The sequence below is a fragment of the Amborella trichopoda genome, chromosome 7 (assembly GCF_054954075.1).
Source record: "Amborella trichopoda isolate Santa Cruz 75 chromosome 7, AtrichopodaSantaCruz75HAP2 v2.0, whole genome shotgun sequence".
In the NCBI taxonomy this organism is placed as follows: Eukaryota; Viridiplantae; Streptophyta; class Magnoliopsida; order Amborellales; family Amborellaceae; genus Amborella; species Amborella trichopoda.
Genome location: NC_142342.1, coordinates 2,959,339 through 2,982,792, shown reverse-complemented (window position 1 = coordinate 2,982,792; position 23,454 = coordinate 2,959,339). Strand labels below are relative to the sequence as shown.

Sequence of the window (23,454 nt, the reverse complement as noted above, 5' to 3'; positions counted from 1 at the left end):
TTGTCGACCCAAAATTTTCAATTTGTCTTATCAATTTATTTTAAGAAAACAAAAGAAAGGAAAGAAGACAAAATCACATAATGGTAGATATGTGTTTAAAGAATACAGGTTTTTTATGAACTCTAAATCTTTTAGTAAAAAGAAATATTCAACTGGTACACTTTGCGAAATTCCAAATTAAAATAAAAACCTCTTTTTTAAAAGAAAATTATTAAAATAAATAAATGAAATTTTATCAAAAATACTTATTGAGAAATAAGGTATTTAACATTCTATAGTCTACCCATGTCATTTGATTCTTGATGGGCAAACTTTATATGCCTCCTCTACATAAAACTTCTATACTTACCCCCATCCAACCTTCTATACTTATCCCTATCCAAGCGTTAGAAATCCCTATCCAACCGTTCATTCTAAATAGAAGGCTTATATGGCTTCAATCACAATGAATGCCTCTATACCATTTTATTTTTAAATATTTTTTATACAAAACATTTTGACACTAAACTTTAGACGATCAATCCTCTCTTGAACTCGCACCTATAAAACATATAAAAAAATATTATCAATAAAATAAAATGACTAAAATACACCTTGAAAGTTTCAAGGGTATTTTGGTTATTATATTTTATCAAAAATATTTTTTTAATATTTTACTAAGGTGTGCCCCATTGAGGTGATGGCACATACTAAATTTCATATTCATATATTTTGTATAAAAAAATTAAAACCAAAATACCCTAAGGTGTCAAATTTTAGATTAAATGGTTAGTGGCTCACTTGATCTAAATTGGAAGACTGGATGAAAAGGGAACTATATATCTTTTATGTTGTAGGGGACGCATATAAGCTTTTCTTTTAATTGATTTTAGCCAGTAAGACCAACCGGTTTTAACGCGTAAGGCTAGTTAAACAAAATTTGATATTTTTTTAATGTCATATCTCCTATTTTTAAAATATTATTCATATTTTTTATTATTATTTGAAAATCCAATCCAACATTTCGACTAACCGTCAAACAATTTTGACTGAACTAAACCCCTTGCCGTTTCACTAATAAATCCGATCTTGATAGCATTGAGCCAATCTAGAGGATTGAGAATGACGTACACAATTTGCCCAATCTTTTTTGAGCGATTACTTTCCTATTATTATTTGGAACACAAAGATGAGGTGTACATATGTGATTATATTGCACGTTAATCCACATGCAATGTTGGCCATCCATTTGCATGTTCTTCAATCTATGTCATTGCTTGCACTAACCATTGCATGTGGCCATTCATTTGCATATTCTTCGATCTATGTCATTGCTTGTACTAACAATGGGCCAAAGAACTTTTTCTACACATCCAATCAACTTGAAATTTGGAACATATGAACCCATCTCAATTAATCGCATCCAAAAAAATGTAAAAAATTGATCAAATTGTTCCTAAAAGGTTTTAGGAGCATATTGATTGACTTTTTATCTAAACCATCAAGTCTATGTATTTTTGGCGCATCTTAGTAAAGCTTTTATTGTATCTTTTGGTCCATCTTAATAAAGTGTACACCCACCAAATTCTATGCAAAACAAGTATGGACAAGAAACTAAAATTCAAAAACTAACATGCAACCATACTCATCCAATTCCTTCCCCCTCTAATATGGGCAGTCGAACATATATTAATGTCTTCCATATTTTCCTTTCTAATCTGGGTTGTTAATCTGAGTCGTCGGTCATAAACTGTTATATACACAAGTGGATGTCTAAAATCACCAAATCCAGAATAATTCAATGGATCGATAACAGTCTGACAAGAATTTGTCGAGCTTCAAAAAGGAAAGTAGAAACTAGAAATTCTATACCAATATCACCAATGCAATTTGAAGACTTTCCCTTTTACTGAACAAGACTACATTCTTATTATATCTCATGCAATTCTACACAAATATGCTACATCCAAGAATAGGGATTCCCATCCTTCATTTTGCAAAATAATTTAACCTAAACTTCATCCACCCATTCTCACCCTACCCAATAAAAAGTGAGAAAGAGGAAGATAGAAAGCCCACAAAATGTTTCCATCACAATAAATGCCAATGAAGAAAACTGAACCAAGACTTTCTACTTGGGGAAGGAAAACCAAGCAATCACTAACCCTTTGAAAGAATAAATAGAAGAAAAAAGCATAAAAGAAACAAACGTTTTAAACAAATCACATTCACCATGAATGGATTGTTCTTAGCTGGTTCACATAGTCCTCAAGAATCCACGGACATCAACCAAGAAGTAATGAAGATTTTTTCTGAATCTCTGGCGATTGATGCGATCAAGAGACCAAGTGAGGTGATTCGAGCTTGTGAGGGATTGCAGGGCGGTGGCTAGCCTCGCCTTGAAAACAGAGTTTTCCTGTCTCTCTAAAAGTTCATGACCCAGTCTCTGAGAAAATAACACAACTTCTCAGTTCAGTCATCACTTTTTATGTTCCATAGATGACCAAGACGAAAGGAGACCTGAATTTCATCATAATAAGCTGACCAAACTTTTTATGTCAAATAAGATTAGGCATTTAGGATAATTTTGCCTGAATAGAAACTATTATATGTTAATGTTCTGAATTTCAACTAAAACTGACATAAATATAGTTTTCTCTTAATTCCCACTTAGATTGAAACCCAAATTATGAATTGGCCATTTCTATTTAGCTAATGTGGAACTTCTCTCAGAATTATTTAGGGAAAAATTTGCTCAAAAGAGAAAATGTTGATTTTGCCTTGTCACTGAAACTGGTTTTAGTATGAAATATTGAACCGTGAGACAAAAGCTTCAAGATGATTTAAGTTATGATAGAAAGACAAGCTTTGCAGTTGAGAGTTTGAGCTCAATTCCAAAGAAAATATGCACTAGTAGTCCTAGAGGAAAGACTCAAAGTCTCCATGGCAAAATACCAAACTACGCTTGAATTTCCAAAATTAGTATTGTCAGCCAATAGTACTTGTAGATCTATGGAAAATTTGAGCTGGTTTACAAACAGGTGCATTCATCAGTTGTTCATAGCTAGATTAGTTTACTTCAGCTCAATTCAAAAGAAAATAAATATGCATAAAATATTTTTGAAATATTCCCCTCTCCATAGCAAAATACTGAAAAGTGTGATGAATTTCCAAACATTGCTATTCTTAGCCAATCGTACTTGTTGAACTATGGCAAGCTAGAGGCTCTTTAGCAACAGTAGTGTTCGTCAGTTCATAGCAAGATCAGTTAATTTTTGGAATATTCATGGGTTATTTCAATACCTGGTATAAGCCCGGATCACAGACAATCAATGGAAGAAGAGCATCTGCTGCAGCCGCCACAAGTTCCGTGCTGAAACCAGATACACATTATGATGTGAGAGAGATAAAGAGAGAGAGAGAGAGAGAGAGAGAGACGACAGACACCTGTAATCTTCAAAGAGCAGTAAGTGGAGTAACAACTCTAGTAAACGACCCAAAATTCCTTCTTGCCGTGTCCCACTTGGATCATTATAATCAACAGCATGCAGGCCTAGGCCTTCTTTTCCTGAAGATCTCTCCTTGTAATGGAAAGTAGCAAGTGCATTTATCGATGACAAACTCATATTAACAACTTCAACATCCTGAACAACAAGTACCCACACAAATTAGTTGATAAAAAAGAAAGTATCTCACAACTAGATAGGACTAAGCAGGCAATAGTACATTTGTCAGCTTCTTCAATAAAACAGTTATTGGTTGTTGGAAAGATCAAAACCTGTTGAAGAGAGACACACCTGATTGTGAAGGGCAAAATCAAGGGTTCCAATTATATGTGAGAAGGCTTCGGGAGTTAGCTTCGCTACTTTTTCTGGATAGACTTCCAACATATGTGATAGCAGGGAAAAATACTGTAAAAGGAAGGAGTAACATTTATTTGTTTCTTAACGAATATGAAGTTAAATTGTTAACTGTAATTCTAAATTCTTTGTGTACTTTTCTAGAATTACACTTGTGGGAAGCAGAAAAGCAAAATTACCTGACGACACAGTTTTGGATATTTCAGTAGCTCCAAAGATATGAGGGGGGTGATTATGTGGAGACCCAAATACACAACCTGAACATCAACGGACTTTTAAGTTTTTTGGAAATAAATAAAATTTAGGAGACTATGGACAAATCGTAATCTACCGACTTATCACAGTCCTTTTTTGTGGTGTACTTGTCACCGTCCATTGAAATGAGATATCAGGGAGTGGAACCTAATAGAATGCGACACGACCCTAACGATGAGTGCCCGTCCCCGTTCTTTGTTTTTTTGGTGTTAATCAATGAATATTGAAACAATAGACAATGAGGAGAGAGTGGAGCCACCAGGAACAGGATGTGACCATAATGGCGGGTCCTCCTCTCTCTTTCTGTCATCATTTGTCATGGACAGTTACCCCCATGGATGTACTTCCCATTGTACCATAGATTGCGGTATATTTTCCCTTAAGTTATAGCGGTCTAGAGAGAGAATCACATCCCAAAGGCTGTGGTTACCTGTGCAACATCGGGGTTCTCAGCTCCATTACCCAAGTCAGGAGAGAAATCGACCTGCATTTGGAAGAACAACGCGCTGCCATGAGAATACAATATGTTCATTTTCTAAACATACTTCAGCAATCTTCAAAGTGGAAATTTCATTTTATTCATAAAAAATTACCAAATCTTTCGAGCAAAGGTTTGTGAGAAGCTGAAGAAGGGCCCGCAAATCCTTGTACTTCTCAGTCTTTGCCTCGTTCAGCAAGCTGCTTGAGAGGCTTAGTGAGATCTAGAGAAACCAATGGAAATTCATTCTTCAATCGTGAGAACTCATGAGAAGTTGAGAGAACAAAGGAGAAGAGCCAACAAAGGAGAAGTTTATCTATTAAATCATCTTCTAGAAAACATATATGATTCAGAGCAAATTTTTCAGGTAATGAAACTTACAAACACAGTCAAAAAAGGAACATAGACTAAAAAAAGTGACGAATTACATTGATAAAAGAGAAAATTTTGAAGTAAAGTTGTTCATTGTTTATATCAAGAACCTCAAGATCAACTCAAATAATTTTTGTCATGCTCATGCATATTCAGTACCTAAAAGAGGAATATAAATACAAATGGAAGACAACTATTAACTTACCCTGCCAATATTATTAGAGGAGTAAATTTCAAGTAACTGTACACAGAATCTAAAAAGGACTGCAGTATCTTTGGCCTCCAAAAATACGACTTGCCCATCCACCCAGTCGACCACAAATTTAAGCAACAGGTAAACAACTGCAGACTGCACAAGGAGTTCAGAAGTTAATGAAAAATCAGGTTGTCATGCACCAGAAGCACATGATAGACTAAACTCTACAAATTAACAAATCAGAAAAAAATCCCAAACTGAGAAGATTGAGAGAAACTAGTGAGATATAAAAATAGTACCTGATTCTTGTAGATTTCCAATAGGGTAAGCAAGGGGTTCATTATGGCAACACCCATCTCAAACATGCCCTTTTGGGTGCGTGGTTCTGTGGCTCTAGCTGCTCCCCGCAGGCGTTCTAAAAGACAACTGACCTACAGAAAAGTTCTGTTAAGTTGATGCATGTATCACACTTGCTTCTCTTGGCAATGATTGTACACAAGGGTACAAAAAAAAAATAAAAAATGTGGCTATCTTTTTTACCATAACATGAAAAAAAGACACACTGTGGGTCTTTTTTTACCATAAAAATAGCATCAGGTTGCTGAGCAACAGATTTAATGTCATCCTTCTTAGTTATATCAGCTATAAATCCTGTCATTGGCCCCATGAGATCCCTCACATACCTATAAGGAAAAAAATTTTTAATAGGTGCTTCACATTAAATGCAACAACACCAAGAAATACAGATTATGGAAATGTAGAATTTGTCATTGCAGTAACAGATAACTCACTGGTTGGATGCCTCTGAGTTGCTCATACCACAAGCTGAACGTGAAAGCACCTTTGCAAGGGAACGCTGTGCAGAAGCAATTGATAAAAACCAATACTTGTTAAATAATAAATCTGAATACTGAACGAAAATCAATAACTTTGAACAATTATTCAAAAAACAATAAGCATTAACTCAATATGAAAACAGTAAAGGTGTTGTTTTTACTTGAAGAGGAGTGGCTAGTGAGAACAATATCCTTTCATTTGCAAAAGCATTCGCCAGCTCACGCCACGATTCCTGAGTAGAACATTGTACATTATTATTTTTTCATGAAGGTAAACCCATGCACTTGATGTGCAAAACAAGCGAAGCATAACATACATAGAAGATCCATCTTACCAAAGTAACAAGGTGAATGCAAATGTTTTTCCTACAGACAAGGGCTGGAAGCAGCTGAAAGCAAGTAAGCTCCTAACACAGAAATAATAAGGTGAGAATCTTATCTTTAATTGGAATAATAGGTGAGATAATATGTAGCGAAAGTGCTCTCCACCTACCAACATTCCATATCAGAAGCATAAGACTTACAAAGTACATATCACAAGTAAAAAATCTTCCAGTCTCAGTCTCATGATGCCCTTGACCATTTATCAGTTGTCCCATTAATATCACAAGCATATAATTTCAAATACTTCCACGATGCAACACACAAATATACCTGCAATATTTTCTCTCCAGGCCAAGAAATAAGTGTCGTCGAAGCAATACGTACAATTGTATCGAGTAAAGATTTCCCCTGATTTTTCTCTCCAAAGAAACAGAGCAGGGCTTTTCTAGCTTGATGTGGTTCATTTAGCCTCTCCCCTTCCTGGCTTGGAGTGCAGTTATGCCCTCTGCCAGTATCAATCGGAAGTAAATATGTATCAGCCCATCTTGCAAGAAACCATATCAAGGCCTGCAAAAAATAAGATGCATTTAAGAAATGTATACTGCGATCATTGGAAGAATAGAACAAGAAAACTCCTAAGGCTAGAATAGTATAGACTATAGAGATAAACCATTAAACGTCCAGAATTCAAGGATAAGTAGCTGACTCTATATCCTGAGATTCTGCAATTAATTTTTTTGATCATAAAGAATTTTTTAAGATTGAGATTCTGCAACTATATATCATAATTCATTGCAATTATTGATCCCAATTCATTCAAAAGGTCCACTAGAAAAAATTATGGGCAACAATAGCCAAAGAATTTCGTTAACAAGAACAATTATTTCGGACCTCTTCATAAAGGTAAAACATAATCCAGATTCAAGCAAATGCTTTATTTTTTATTTAATGTGCAATATCCATTGCCAATTGCTTTGAGAAGAGTCTCTTACAATCAAAAAACAAAATTTACTACGGTTCCTAATTGGTTGACATCTAGTAACATGGAGGTTTGTGGTTTTTGCCAAGGTATACCAAATAAGTTCAAATCTTCAACTCACTGACTAAATCAAAACAAAAACTCACATAAACTTCTATCCAGGGAACCAGGCCACTAAGATAACTGAGCAGGGATTAATGAGTTCATTCCGCAGCAAACAAACCAAATGGGCAATATAGGTGACAGCTGGCACTAGATGGAATTTGTGTCATGTGATATTCCTTGTAATCATTTATAGCCTTACCATGTGACCATCACAGTATAATTCCTCTTTCATACACCACTCCACCCCTTAATACTGTAACTGGAAAAACCTTTGAAGAAACCATATAGCATGCAATAATTGGAAACGTGTAAAATTTTTCTTTAGTTTCAAGCAACAAAGACCCACCCTTATGTTCAATTGAAAGTAAAAAATCAGCCGCTTCTATTTCTCGAATCTAAGCATTAGTTAGAAGTACCAGTTAACCATTTCTTTTATTGGCGAAGTATTAGACACGAAGATGCTCATATACCGGTACAGAAATGGATGCTAATGCAAAGAACGGGGACAGGACTCAACATTTTCGAAAATGTAGGGTATAGATACAGATACGAGTCTCCCATCTAACACATCCATAAATATGAATTGTAGCTTGTATTATACAGAAATGTGTGCATCAAAACAGTAATATGTATGCACACATCATTATGCATATTGTATTATAGTTCTTTTATATTTATGTCATTTTGTAGACTACCCACGAGCGAGTGATGATGACCTTGATGCAGAACTGCTAACTATGACGAATGTGCTAATTATGTATATGACACCGAAAATGGACCGGTTTGCCGGGAAATATCAAATAGTAGGGACAGCTCCAGGGCTTGGAAACCTCATTTCTTTAAAGGCGGGCAAATCTAGGGAGTGTTATCATTGATGAGACGGTTCTGATTGCTGAACACGGAGGTTGAGTGGGAATCGTCAAAGAAGCAAGCACATAGGTATCATAGGTTTCTATGTTTTTCTTAGTAATTATAGTTTTCTATGTTCATATCATTTTATACTTACAAATATCCTAGCAATAGCAGCATCAGTATCAGCATCGACACGTTAAGCATATACAAGTATCCATGTGTCATAGATCAGAAAATACCATTCGAAAGACAGCTGCTGAGTAGTTTTCAAATAAAGGAACCTACAGCTTCAAGAAATTACCTCCATGAGCCGTGAGCTGAAAAATGCTGCTCTTGTATCAGGATGCAAACTCTGCTCGGCAAAATTAATTATAGAACTGCAAAAAAATAACAAAACAACACTCACTTGAGCCACGAAGGCAATCGTGTCTCTTCAAAAACGGTTGTTTGATATGATTATTAATTCTGTCAAAAATATTCTTTAAATTCAAAATCATGTTATAGCGGCAGCAAGCACTTATACTATAGTTCAGATGAAATCGCAATGGATCTTTTTGAAAGAAAAAACTAAGACTGAAATATCCTGCAAAAACTAGGAATTCCAGCAAGATTAAACATATAGCTCATAACGCTAAATGAAACAACACATAACAATACACTGGACGTTTTGGAACCCTTAACCAATACATTGATAATCTAAGATTGAAGGCATTATGTGATATTCAGAAAACTGAGAGCCTGGCATCCAATTGGACAGATATTTCAGAGACAAAGGGATGTCCATTGCACATGGGTTGGGAAGGAAGAGAGGTAGGAGGTTTGATCAGATGTTTTAGGAGCTTGATGAGCTATAGTATAGTTGCCCAGGACCAGGAGTATCCAAGGGTAACACGTTTAGAGCTGGGATAGGCTTCTGGGGTGATACATATATTACTTTAGCACTTGGATTGCTAAAGGTATATATGAATAGGGGGCCAAGGTTATGCATCTTGTGAGAGGCATGGGGTGTGGTCCTAGGTTGAGAAATCTAAAGGAGATTGTGGTCTTCAAATTAATCTATTTGCTTGTAATTTCAAAAGTTCTTTGGCTCTGAAAAGTATAATTAGGAGATGGGAAGACTTCTTGGTCAAATCAATGTTCTTAAATTCTCTTCACAGCACAGTTCGCTTTGCTTAGGAAGATAGGAAGATAAGCAATTTGGTGCTTTGACCGGTTTGGGGAGTCATTGGAAATATTTAAAAATAAACAATTAACTAACAAATACAAATGAGATGTTTTGCCAAGAAAGGGACTGAAGAAATATCTTTTCTTTTGCTGTATACATGTAATTTGCAGAATTATTTAAAAAATACTATTCTTTAAGGAGGATTGCGCAGATATTTATGATATGGCTGTGTGCTCAAGCCTCAAAATAAATACCCACATTTTAATTTTCAAATTTCAACTTAAATCTTTGAGAAACTTACCAATAAGTATCAAAATCTCATTTTCTTATCTTTATTACTCTCCTAAGCTGACTTGGCTTTAATATTAGCTATGTTTTCAAGCAATTTATAAGTTCACTAAAAGCTCTTTCTTTTAGTTGCTTGCTTTGTTATAGTATTTACCTAATTTCAAATTTCGTATCCTAATTGATTTCTAAATCCAATTGTACAGCAGCCTTTCATATTTTAAATGTCAATTCAGATATTATATTAAGATTGTTTTTGCCACAATAATATCCTAAAAGCCCGCGATAAATTCATTATAACACGATCCCGATATTTTCACATTTTTATCTCATTCTTCAGTGGAATGCATCTTCATTTCGATTCACAGACTGAACATGTTAAGAGGCCAAAGCAAAAGACTTCGGCCTCTTCAAAGCAAAGTGAATCTAAAAAACATTGGTTAGATCTTTCTAAAGAGCTATGTTTAAATGGAAGAGGTTGCTGCCCGAGTTGAGATTCTTGGCCTTCCATGAATGAAAACAAATGGGCAATTGGAGATGAATGACAATTGCCATTGGCATTCATCATTAGAAGGGCTTTGCAGTTCAGCAAATAAATATAAGGGTTTTGCAGTTTCCAAACATTATATTCTGGGCATAAAGGCAGAGGAAATGGTCGAATACCCCCTCCATCCTTGTGATTTTTCTGGAGTTCCTAATTCGGTTCCTGAAATTGATATTTTAATTCACAAAGTCATATAAGTTACCTCGACAGGGTCAAAGAGTAACAAGTAAAAGGGAAAACAGCACAAAGCTACTACAGTGGCTCCTATTTTAACAGCAACACCAATGGATTTCCACTTGTCACCATACAATAATTGGTTACACATAACTAGTACTCAATCTAATGGGGATGGGGCTTGGGCTTAACTGGTTAAGGTGTTGAAGACGGCAAAATTTAAGTCCAAATCTTTAATTCCTACAGCTAAACTATCACAAAAGTACTCAATTTAGTAGAAGCAAGTAAACTTGCCCAGAAAGCAGAACAACAGGGTGCTGGGCTGGATCGGTAACATCTTGGAATTGAGCTTGTAGTGCCTCTGGTACCTGCATACGACATAGTCGTGGAATCAAACAACCGTCCAAAGTTCTTTACAATAATCATTAAAAATAAGAAACAAGGGAAAGCTACTTACAAGTGCAGTCTCCCCATCGCCTGAATCAGCTAGAACATGACCAGATATCAACAAAAGCCAGTAAAGTTCTTCTAAGGTGCGAATAGGATCAGCTCTGCCACTTCCCTGCAAAAAAAGATGCAATAATATCAGCTCTTCCACTTCCCTGCAAAAAAAGATGCAATAATATCAGCTCTTCCACTTCCCTGCAAAAAAAGATGCAATAATATCAGCTCTTCCACTTCCCTGCAAAAAAAGATGCAAAGCAGGACCATGTTTAGCAGGCAGATCTGCAAGGGAACAAAAGAGATGCACCCACACCTATAATTCTCAAACTAACATAGATAATCTTTTATCAGTCCACATTCCATAGAGCTTGGGCATATTTCTTCCAACAAACTGTTGGAACTGACACTGTTACATATCACTCCTTGACGCGTGATTAAGAACAAAAGAGATTAAGAACACTGCATACCATACAGATATAGCAATCAAAAACATCTGAAAGTGAGTCAAGAATTATAACCTGACAAAGCAAGGAAACTTTTTCACTGAATAACCTTGTGAGCAAAGGGATGCTTTTATCAGCTGCTGCACGAGCAATAAGTGCATAGGAGCTTAATCTTTCATCTCTTGCTGCAAGGAAAAAGTAAAAATCACTAATGGAAGAAAAATTAACAAAAGAAAAAGGAAGAATCAGATGCGCATAAACCTCTAAATAAATATACATCAATCTGATACCTGAAATGAAGGCCTGAAACTGTTCAGATGAGTCCCCGTCATCATATGCAGACTCACCAGCAACTGTACCAAAAGTAACTCAAAATGATGCCAACAGTATTTAGCTTTCCAAACCAAAGGATAATGAGATATAACAATGTAGAAAAATGGGCTTCATTCCATCAATGAAACCTTATTACAAATGTGCATTCATATAGTTTAAGTATTACAAATGTGCATTCATATAGTTTAAGTGCTTTCCATTAAGTAATTTTCAATAAATTTCCCTATGACATTAAAATTTATAAAAAAAATTGCAGTTGACATACTAGCAAGACACATCATCAATCAGAAAATTCAAAAATCTAAAAATTACCTTTAAGCTCAAATTCCAGAATTGTGCTGAATAAAGCGAACGCCTCATGGACTCCTACAGCTGAATGTGCACTCTTACTTAAATCTGTTGGCTGAAACAGTACAGTTGAAAATTGTACTCTGTTATACTGTAAGTAAATGACTTGAAATATGGAATAAACTACTTTTACATTTACAATCCCCCCTAGTGTTCTGGGACGGCTCGGCCGAGGTGTTCAGCCCTGGCCTGAGCCAAGTTACTCAGGCAAGTCCAAGCTGACTCGCACGAAGCAGTGCCCACCATGAAAAACGATGAAAAGAAAAAAAAAAGAAAATTTGAAAAAAGAGAAAACCACATGCCCATAGGTTCCTGTCTCTCTATCAAGGCTCCGTCATGTGGCCAAGAGAGAGGGGAGTTCGGCACGTGGAGAGAGAGAAGTTGGACATGTTGCCAATAATTCCTCTCTGGTAAGCTCTCCCTCTCTCTCTCTCTCTCTCTCTGGACCAGAACAGGCCCCTCTTCTCTCGCTCTTTCTCTCTCTGGACCAGAACGGGCCCCTCTTCTCTTGCTATCTCTCTCTGGGGACCAGAACAGGCCCCTCTTCTCTCATGTCCCCCCCTCTCTCTCTCTCTCTCTCTCTCTCTCTCTCTCTCTCTGTGGATCTTACCAGAAGCTCATTTTCAGTATGAAGAATTGAAAATGAGAGAGAGATGGAGAAGTGACTGGATCTGGCCCCCATCTACAGAGAAAGAGAGAGAGAGAGATGAAGTCGGGCTTGATCTGGCCCAAGCAGAGAGAGAGAGAGCCCAGTTGCCTCCCTTCAGGATGTTTTTATTTTTTTCGTGTACCCCGAGTTGTACACACAACTCTGTGTAACTCGGAGTTAATTGCCCAAGTCTCGGACTCAGGCGAGTCCCAGTATACTGGTCCACCAATGTGTGCTAAGCTTATCACTACATTGTTAAATAGATAATCTGCCCATAAATTATAAATCAATGACACCAATCGGTAATGCTTTGGCATAAATCCTACACCAAGTCTTCCTTCCCCTTCCCCTTCCTATCTCCGATGAAGACAAGATCATATGGGAGCCATCCCCCTAAGGAATCTTTTCGGTATCCTCTTTCTTTAAAACCCTCTCTTGTAACCCCATTGCTGCTGGCCCTAATGTTCCAATACCTGTAGTAGGACATTCCACGTATCCAATAAGATATTAATAGCTTCTGAAGCCCATGTTTCCTCCTCGTCTTTGTTAGCAGCATGTGCCTTCATGACTTCACAAGTCAATAAAGATAACAGACTTAGAGTGCCAAAAGGCCTGCAATAGCAATAACAGTTCACTTCAGGAGAAAACAAAGGTTTATAACCCAGAATATCATACAAGATGTTATGCCGTGATCTGGCTCGACTAAAATATGGCATACAATGTTATAAAAGAAGATTCACATAAAATAACAAAATAGAAATAAACAAATACAAAAACCCACTAACCTTAAAGACTTTAGAAGCCTATCAAACAATGAAGGTGTTGTTAGACTGGCCATGGCAAGTAATCCACGACAACCATCGAGCATCTCACTGAATCGAATAAAAGAAACCAAGAGAACCCATTAATTGAAAATAAGTGGGAGAAAGACCTATAAGGCAAAAACTTATTTACAAAGATGACCTTTCACTTTTTCCATATGTGATAGCATTCAAAATAGTGTCAGGTGGATCGATCCACTGAATGATTCCCGCAAGTAGTAACAACATATGCTGCTCTTGCATCTGCCCATCATCTACAATTTTTTAAGTAAAAATGGTAAGATATACTAAACTCATAATTCCCAAATGGGAACTTTATTATTTTATAATTAGTATATAACCGGCATTATCGATAGCAATAGATGAAAAGGCTATCGATATGTGATCATTTATGCTACAAATCATGCACCATATTCTCCAATGCACAGTTCCAAAAACGAAAATGAACTTTGATATTGTACAGATGATGGACATGGAAAGTGCACAAGGAAACAGAGAGACAACTGAGCCAAAGTACAAAATATAAAGAAGAATTTAACAAATGAAAATATGATGGCATCAAGCTTTCAAAAGTTACAGTATACTTGGAACCCAAAGAAATCATGAATGATGTGGGGGTACAACTACAGAAACAAAAACAATAAGCAAAAGTCCAGAAGCTTCTAGCAGGATAGATTGAAGGCTGATTCACAGTACTCCAGTAAGTATTTTGTTATCAATGAAGCAGGCCAAGTCTACAATTAAATCAGTTCGCTTGTCATGGTTCAGACTTAGTTCTGAATAATTTTTGGGTCTATATGATCAGATATTGATGACGGAGCCATTTGGTGAAAAACCAAAACCAGGAGCTTGCATCAACAGCACCATTAGATACGGTGTCAATATAGCAAGGCTAACACTTATGCTGAACTCCACAATACTGGATAAACTTTTTGAGGTTCTAGCCCTTACGTAACATTAACTTGGTAATATCAGAAGTACAATACTTCATGAGCAAAAATTCCACCATACAAAAGAAATCAATTAGGGAATGAAGAGGGCACATGCAAGTGACAAACATGATACCTGAAGGAAATATGGTCCCAGTCAATGAGCAGAACTGTACAATCAGTTGTCGAGCTGAAACGGCGAGAGGAGAATCAATCCAACTTCGGTCAGATGATGACTTCTGGCCAATTGTCCTATACAGCTCCAAAACCCAACCAATACGACCATGTGAGAGCAAGACATCACGCCATGCAGGCCCTGGCTATAAGCAGCATAGGAAGAGAGAAAAGAACACCCCGTGGATACAAAGAGAAAGCAACAAAATAAGATTCAAAGTGCCTACAAGCATCGGCGTAAAATACTATAATCCATGGGTATCGTATACCTCATCAATACTATAGTCCAATAGAGTATGGTATACCTTATTCCAAGTGGCATCCAATGCCTGCTCCCTCCAATGAATAGTGAAGACTAACAATAGAGGGGCCCACAGGAACATTCACCTCGATAAAGTTAATCATTCTGTTCATCATTGGAATGGACGGTGGATGTCCCTATGGAGTACTAGTCCGTTTGAGTATGGTATTCAACAAGCATTTACCTGTACAAGGACCAGCTCAGATTTCTTAAACAAAGCTGCTTCATGCCCAAAGCCAGAAAAAGAAGCATCTCTTCTATTCTTCACACCTCCCACATCAGCAGTAATTGTCTTCTTAAATTCCCAATTCAATATTTGAGACATAAGACGCATGGCTGCAGCACAAACTTTAACTTCAGGCCCAGTTGAATCACAATATCCAATTTCATTGGCAACACTCAGCACAGCGTCTTGTGCCCAACAATAGAAATCCTGGTATATGGGAAAAACAACATTTTATATAACAAGTTTTATGTTTTGTAAATGGGAAGGTATGTTATAATCCAAACAGAAACATATTGCATATGGTCATCACCATCCGTTAGCATAGATGTGATTTTATTTTGATATAGATGGTGATGGAGAGAGAGTGGGGCCCACCTATTGTCTCTCCATAAGTATCCATCATTTTAATGGACAGATGATCAATGGACTATGGTTCTTCTCATGATCCACTGGATTATAATATAAAATCTCTTTATAAATAAAGAAGGTTTTGAGTCCCCTTGTAAAGTGTGATCCAGCATATAACCAATACCATTGTAACAGTACAAACCTTCAAATGTTTTGTTTCTAATGATGCCCGGCATTTCTCATGAAATTCCACAGGAAGGCCCATGCCAGTAGCAGTAGAGGGTGAAAATTCTGAAACCTGAAATATAACGTTATCACCTAAGAAAATTCTGATCCCCATGGTGGGTATGATTGTATTAGGAATTGACTCAAGGCATAGGTGGTCATAGTGGTGGGTGCCACAACATGATGCCTTGAGTTCCCCTCCTACCAAGCATAGGAGACCACTTCCCTGCTGATTCTGCCCAAAAAATAATAATAATAATATATTGCACAGTACAACATAGTGAATATCTATGAAACAAAGATAAGAGATACCAGTGATTCCAGGAAGTTGATCCCCACAAATTGGGCATGTCTACCATGAGCACCAACAACAGATTGCCTCACCTGCAGTTGTGAGTGATTAACTGGGGAATGGCAGACAACTAATGCAATCATTAGAACTAACTTGTTTGTAATTCTCGATGCATGTTTCCTAAATGTCAAATATTATCATCATCATCCAAGCCTTATCCCAATTATTTGGGGTCGGCTACATGAATATAAAATACAAAATATAAAAGCAACTAGTCTGAACCAAGTGAAATTATTTACAGAGGACATTCCAAATTCAGTAAATTTATCCTTTGTAAGAGTGGGTAAGTCTGTGACTAAACTACTTTGAAGTTATTATTCTATCAAATGAAAACCAGATTTTCTAGGATTAGGCATATGTTAGTTTTTACGCATATCATATTTAGAATGAGGTATGCCCCATCCAAATGCAAAGATATCAAATACTAATTTTCATGACTATAATCCTGATGATGCTAAAAGCAACATTCTTAGGCCTATTCTTTACAGGCATTCTTGGAAATTTTGTTTGATTCTTTTCATGAAAACGTTGGACAACCAGTTGGACCATTTTCATCAGAACTCAACATATGGTCTGATCCTCACAACTCCGATCTTTCTGATGGAGCAACAGTACAGGATTTATTTGTGCTAAGATTTGAAGTTAGCCAATAAGAAAATTCCTTTTGTATGATCACAAGCAAACATTGTTAGGTACCTGAATGAAAAACGCATCCTTCTCAGCAGCAGTTGATTCTAGCCTGCATAAAGAACACACATCTTTAGTCTGCATACAATAACAAGAATGATATTTTTGAGAAGAGAAATACTTAGATATCCACTAAATATCATAAACTATCTGCTTATACAAGATAATAAAAAAGTGAGGTTTGCATATAAAACTCACAAAGCTTACCAGCAGAATAACTTTGTATTATAGAAAGCAATGAAAAAAGATGAAAAGAAGCAAAACAAGGACATTACTTGGGCAGTTTTGTTGAACATCGTGATGTAAAAATCGACATGAAGATGATGAGTGTCAACTCAGATCTGTCTTTTATTTAAAAGCCTGATTTTCTATAGGACAACCATATGTGCAAAAACAATTTTGATTAATGAATACAATTTCAAAAGAAAGAAAGATGTCACCTCTGTGATAGATTTTTCTACTACAGATTCTACACAAGACCACAAGTATAGAGAGAGAGAGGGAGAGAGAGAGAGAGAGAAGCTACCAGCCTCTCTTCATCAACAGTGCTCCAACAGCGGAAAGCTTTGTTTGAACATACGCTTCAGATGCATGTGCATGTTCCATAACAAAGGATAAGCAAAAACTGTAATACAGAAAAGGTGCAGTCACTTTCAATTAGATGGAAAATTTCATTAAAACTGCATAAGACAGCATTAGACAGGTACAGAAGTGTCAAATCAGATACATCTGAGAACATTGGACATTAATCGTCCATTAAGAAAACTATGAAGCATGTTGTACCGCACAGAATTTATGGCAAAAAAATTGATGTATCTTTCAGAATATATCTGAAAAAATTGGACATTAATCCTCCATCAAGAATACTATGAAGCATGTCACACTGCACAGAATTTATAGTAAAAAAATTGATGTGACTTTCAGAATATATCTGAAAAAATTGGATATTAATTCTTCCATTAAGAATATATGAAGCATGTCACATTGCACAGAATTAATGGCACAAAGATAGATGTGAATTTTGTGCATTGGTACCTTATCAAGCTCTGCTTCTCCTCATCTGGAAGAAACCCCCATTCCCTTACTGCTGCATCTTGAATTGTAGCAGCAGCCTGAAACCTTGCATTTGCTAGATGAGAATTCTCTGTTCAACATGTTTGACCACAATCACTAGTCCATAATGTAGTAGGACTAACCACAAGCAATATTTGCATTCTAACTTCTAAGAGAACAATGGTGTGTATGCTACAAGAAATATATGGTTTTTACAGTTGACAACAGCATACACCACGGGGTTAACTTCGAGAAGGAAGAGGACAAGGTTTTAGTCCAACTAGATAACCAAAAGTACTGGAGCAAGCAACCTTCCAGTTCCTCTGCAACTAGGGAGACTCGGGTTGAGGCAAGCCAAAAGCATGGAAAGCATGAACCTTAGGTTTCATAAGTCAAGATGATAACATGATATAAGATGCCACAAAAGACTGGATTAAAGAGAGGCCAAAGACCAAATTAGGCATCAATTAAACAAATAAGGACCGAGGGAGGGAGGGTGATGAGGAGTTGGAGAGACAGGACAACCATGTAAACAACAATGAGAGAATATGACCCAAATTGCAGCACTAGTAGGTCTGTCATAGATGTCATAGATTGAGTGGTTATTCCAAATGATCCAAACACTAGTAGGTTTATTATAGATGTAATAGATTGAGTGTTTATTCTAAGAGATGATGGACACCAGTACTAGCATCAAGTAGATTATGCATGAAAACAAAATTTTATAATGCATAGTTAACTTATTCAGCTATTTACATGCTTACTGAATATTTAACCATGCATAAAGTTATGAATGCTATTGGATTGAGTTTTCTAAAACAATAAATCCATCAATGCAAGTGTATAACAGATTTTTTTACTTGATTGAAGTGATCATCTAGATGTATAAAAGTTTGAGATATTGAGTGATGTAATTTCACTAGGGTTCCTTTAGGCAGAGTAAATGAACATACACTTTTCTTTTCTTTTCTTTTCTTTTCTTTTGCTCCTTCTTTTTCTTCTTTTTTTTGTTGGGGGTTAGGGTTTTTTTCATTTTTTTTATTTTTTCTTTTTCCGTGGGGGGAGAGATTCCATTCCATTCATTCTTTTGGTCCTACTTTAGAAAAGCCCATCAAGGTACACATCATAAATTAATGCAGGAACAATTTCCAACCTATTGCCCCTCCATCAAAAGCAAAAGTGGTCTAGAAAAAACCCACCTATGTGAGATAGTGGTATTTTTTAACACCCAATATTTGATATCATCAACAACAAACACCTCAAAATATTAGCTATTCAACAATGTAAGATAAAGAGGCTCCTCTGTAGAACTTGAGCACTGGGCAAGCCTAGTGGCTCGCGAGGGTCCAAGTCGACTTGACTGAGTCCGTGTTGAAAAATAGAAATATAGAAAACTAGTTAAAGATTACTTTGGATTATTTTTTCAGATGAGAAAAATAATAAAAATTAAAACATAAAAGGCATATACAAAGTTAAATATAAATCAATCATAATGATTTAGTAAGTGATTAAATCAATTCTAAATCCATTATAATCTAATCATAATGATTTAGTAAGTGATTAACTCAATTATAATCTAATCATATTGATTTAGTAAGCGATTAAATCAATTCTAAATCAATTATAAGATTATAATAAATTAAAAATACCCCTTTAATTGGGGGATGTTATGGGCTGTGCAGGCGAGTCCGAGTTGACTCGCTCGAGTCAACAAACATTCTGGTATTCAAAAGGACCAATTTCATAGGTGACTTAGTAAGGTAATGATGTTATAAAACACCAATATCTCATAAGGTAACTTATTTGGTGGGATATTGATGTTAAAAAAAGACTAAAATCTCACAGGGCATTTAGAGAGAGACATTGGCATTTGGAAACATTAATTATCTTGTAAAAATTTAACATCCATGAGGCATTGGTACTTAAAAATACCAATGTCTCATAAGGTGGCTTAGTGAGATATTGGAGATCAAAATACCAAATCTCGCATGATAACTTAGTAAGATTCCGGTGTTGAAAATACCAATAAATAAGAGGTTGTCGAGAGTGTAATATTCGTATTCAAAAATACCAATTTCTCACTAAGGTGGTATTCCTAAAAACTACTTCCTTTTTAATGGAGGGGCAAATCGGACACTGCCTCTCCAACCATTTTGAACACATTATTGACCCATTACAACATTTTCCTTTAAGGGGCGTTTAGAAATTAGGAAAACACAATTGACGCAATGTCAAATAGTGCATCTCTTGATGACGGTTTGATCAATCTCCCTTTTCTTTCTGATAAATATATAACAATACACAATTATTACAATTTGCACACTAACATACCAAGAATGTATCGACAAGTCTGGTATGGCCGAGAAGATTGACGAAAAGCTAAGATCGTAGCTTCTGCCTCAGCTGGATTCATATGCATCTGCTCAATTGAAAATATACATAAACAAGATCAACATATCTACTAGCAAATAACATTAGATAAAATAATTACAAGGCCTTCAATAAAACTTTGACTTGTCTACTATACAAATGAAATATGTAATTTCTCACAAGTAAAAAAATGAACGCTGAACTCATTTCTTTGTTATAATTCCTAAAGAGCACAGAAAAACAAGATGTATAATGGTAATTTAGTCCCTCTGTCACAAAAGGAAATCCTGAATACAAGCGCCAATTTCAGCTAGAGGCCCAGAGGCAGCTAAGTTATACAAGAATAATTCCCAAGGACCCATTTGTCTCAGAAAGTCCCATGCTTCCGAGTATGACACTCTTGCCACTGGTCTAAGGTACTTGACTCCGAAGTTGCAATGATTAACCAGGATACTCCATACGTATCAAACAATAGCACTCTGGATATCTCACGAGATTCATACAATACCTAAGCAATTCATAAAATATTTTCCAGGATAACTAAACATACAATACTTAAGGGAATCAACAAGTGTTGTGTCTACTAAAATAATCAATCAACAACCTTGAACCTTTTCAAGCATATGAACAAAGGGTTAAAAGCTAATGTTTTTACAATGATAAAACTAACAGTTTAGAAAATTAAAATAGTTAATAAAAATAGATTGCACCAAACGTATTAATTGGAATTCTTGTCGGTAGGTTTGCAGGAAAAAATCAATATCATTTCTTTAATCTAGTTACCTTTTTTGCTGATCAGAAAGCTAGTGTGAGAAGCACAACCATAGAGACATTATGCATGGAAAGCAGACATTTATAACCACAAAATTCCTTACTTCCTTAAGTTGAGAACAACCCAACAAGAAGTTAACCTTTTTCATTTTAAAAAAAAAAAACGGCACAAACCAACAAGTAATTTATTTCTTTTTAAAGCCGAAAATCCAACTTTCAGTTTCATAAAAAATCCATGCTTTTGGCAAATTGCACGAGGAAGCATGTTTTGACTGCTAGAAAAGTGCCAAAGTCGACACCAAGAGATGCTAAACTTCGCAAATCTGAAACCACAAATGCCACATTTGCCAATGGGCTTTTATTGCAAACGTCTTCAGATTGGAAAAGGCAGACCATTTCTTGTGCTACTCCAATCCAAAAAAAACTATATTTTAAACCACTGAAACATTTTCACGAACATGATGAGCACTCAAAAATATATAAAATATAATAGATTGTGAGGTTAAAGACAATAAGATGGATATGAGTATTTCTCTAACTACGGCCAATGCTCAGTGTAGAATCCATATACCACGCCACATTCAACACTACGCAGAGAACATGTAATATAATGACTCAATGGCAATCAGAATATTGATAAAAAAAAATTGCACAAACCACATTTAAGATATCAAGATACAACCAGACCCACAACGTACACAAACATAAAGTAAAAACTTTATATCGATGAGGCATCTAGGTCATTGCGATAAGAATTCTTTCTAGCCACTGTGTAAAAGCATGTTAAAACATGGCATAGGTCCATCTTTCATCTCATCAGATTTAGCCATCTTCATTAAACATGGACAAAAATCCAAAACATCATAATGCAAGGCAAGAACAATTTTTTTTCTTTTTTTAAGAAAAAAGTTCATAACGGAACAATCATTACAACAACAATATCATCTAAAAGGAATTCAAATCCAAATCCCAATATGTAAACCTTCTACTCTGAGTAGTCATCAAAGTGAACAAAAATATTTCTAAACAATCAAATTCGGAGAAATCGACTGAAAACAGTACTGCGCAACATTTATAAAAGAGAAGTGAAGATATTATTTCAACAAACTAGAATGCAAAACTTAGAATTCAATTTAAATTTCCTTCTCATTCAGCATATAAAAAACACCATATCTACTGGCAAATCTCACTAAAGAAACAAAAGTTATAGCACCAGTCCTCCATTGAAATTCTCTGGCAATACAAAACAGAACTCTAAACAAATCATAAAAAGAAAAAAAAATAACTCATTGATCACAAGCATGCAAGATAGTGAAATTTAAGGGAAACAAAGTAGTAAAGAGATGCAACACGGTTACCTGAATGGAGTTGCAGGCTTGTTCTACAACGGCCATGGCGGATTGGACCTGAGAGAGGTCTGGGGATTCAAGGGCATAGCTCTGCATCTTCTTCTGCTACTTCTTCACCAGTGGATGGAGAGAGAGCGTGGCAAGAAGAAGGGAGAGGGGCTTTGATCGCTTTCGTCGGTGTTTGATACAATTCTGCAGTATTAAGAGGCTGAATTACATCTCACCTGCTCCGGCGGGAGCACCTCATCTGTTACTCCCGCGGATAAAACCCCATCCTGCAGTAGGTGTCACAAGATAAACTTATCACCTCCAATAGAATTTAAGGGAAACTTTCGTATAAAACCCTAATTCTTCCCATTATTTCATGTTATGCGCCTTCCGTTTTTCTTTCAAACGGCTGATAAAACCTGTAATGAAAGAGGGAGATCGCAGATAAAGGGTAAGGTGAAATCTTTAAAGGTTTTTTTTAAAGATGGGAGATAAAAAGATGAGGGGTAAAGTAAAATAATATAAAAAATTAAAATTTTATACAAAATATTATTTAAATTTAAATATTTTTTATCTCTAAACTATTTGTTTTTATATGATTATATTTAAAATTTTCTTGGATGAATAAGGTACGTTTTGAAATTAAATCAAAATATATAAGAAAGGGGGTGGTATGTATAAACTTACAACTTTAAACGATCAAAAGTAAGCGCACCTTCAAATTTTGTCATTAAATGTATTTTTTGTATCGAAAATTCTTAAGATGGATGGAGAATCTATTTTTATCTCTAGTTAAAAAATTTTAAACTCCAAAACTAGTTCAAATCAAACAGATCTACAAAAAAATCTCGAGTATAAACAGTCCAAATAATTTATTATATGATTTTTTGGAACTTAAAAATCTTTAAAACTTTTCTATGTCCATAAATCACAATGTCAAGATGAGCAATTAGATGGCTTCACAACCTCAAAATAGCATTTGTCAATGTATTTTTGATGTGCACCTTAATTCTATAATTTAAGGCATCAACCTTCTATAATTCTTTCTTATAAGCAAAGTGTTAAATTGTGATACATTTTCTAAAAAAAATAATCGTACGTTACAATGTAGTGGAAAAAAAAAAGGGGTTATATATAATGAGACCATTAACATTTGATACAATAATGTCATAATACTTAAGATATTTGATGTGAAATTTGATAGCTTGGATGTGTTACAAACTTCAAGAATTTTTTTTT

The 23,454-nt window shown here is 35.6% G+C and overlaps 1 protein-coding gene across 14 annotated transcripts; it reads right to left on the bottom strand.

Annotated features, from left to right (window-relative positions):
* Positions 1–1,883: 1,883 nt before the first annotated feature.
* Positions 1,884–22,538, bottom strand: LOC18447155 (exportin-4 protein). Of its 14 annotated transcripts, none has more exons than XR_016059458.1 (32): positions 22,237–22,538; positions 20,069–20,156; positions 17,720–17,828; positions 17,211–17,309; positions 16,694–16,736; positions 15,958–16,029; positions 15,623–15,718; positions 15,031–15,279; positions 14,508–14,691; positions 13,585–13,696; positions 13,407–13,493; positions 13,095–13,233; positions 11,937–12,027; positions 11,582–11,644; positions 11,367–11,476; positions 10,862–10,966; positions 10,699–10,772; positions 8,538–8,613; positions 6,631–6,867; positions 6,312–6,383; positions 6,138–6,209; positions 5,932–5,996; positions 5,721–5,823; positions 5,440–5,571; positions 5,150–5,293; positions 4,688–4,772; positions 4,525–4,578; positions 4,019–4,096; positions 3,777–3,890; positions 3,427–3,623; positions 3,283–3,352; positions 1,884–2,499 (listed from the first exon to the last, which is right to left on the bottom strand). XR_016059458.1 is itself a non-coding variant. In XM_088872269.1 (32 exons), the coding sequence occupies exons 1-32, from the start codon at positions 22,321–22,323 to the stop codon at positions 2,452–2,454; spliced, it is 3,378 nt and encodes a 1,125-aa protein (XP_088728395.1). In that variant the 5' UTR covers positions 22,324–22,538; the 3' UTR covers positions 1,884–2,451. The 14 variants fall into 14 exon arrangements, 5 of the variants coding, with proteins under 5 accessions (XP_088728395.1, XP_020531042.2, XP_020531043.2 ...); XR_016059457.1 differs by having other exon boundaries at positions 1,884–2,425; XR_016059460.1 differs by having other exon boundaries at positions 4,688–4,795; positions 5,440–5,566.
* Positions 22,539–23,454: the final 916 nt, after the last annotated feature.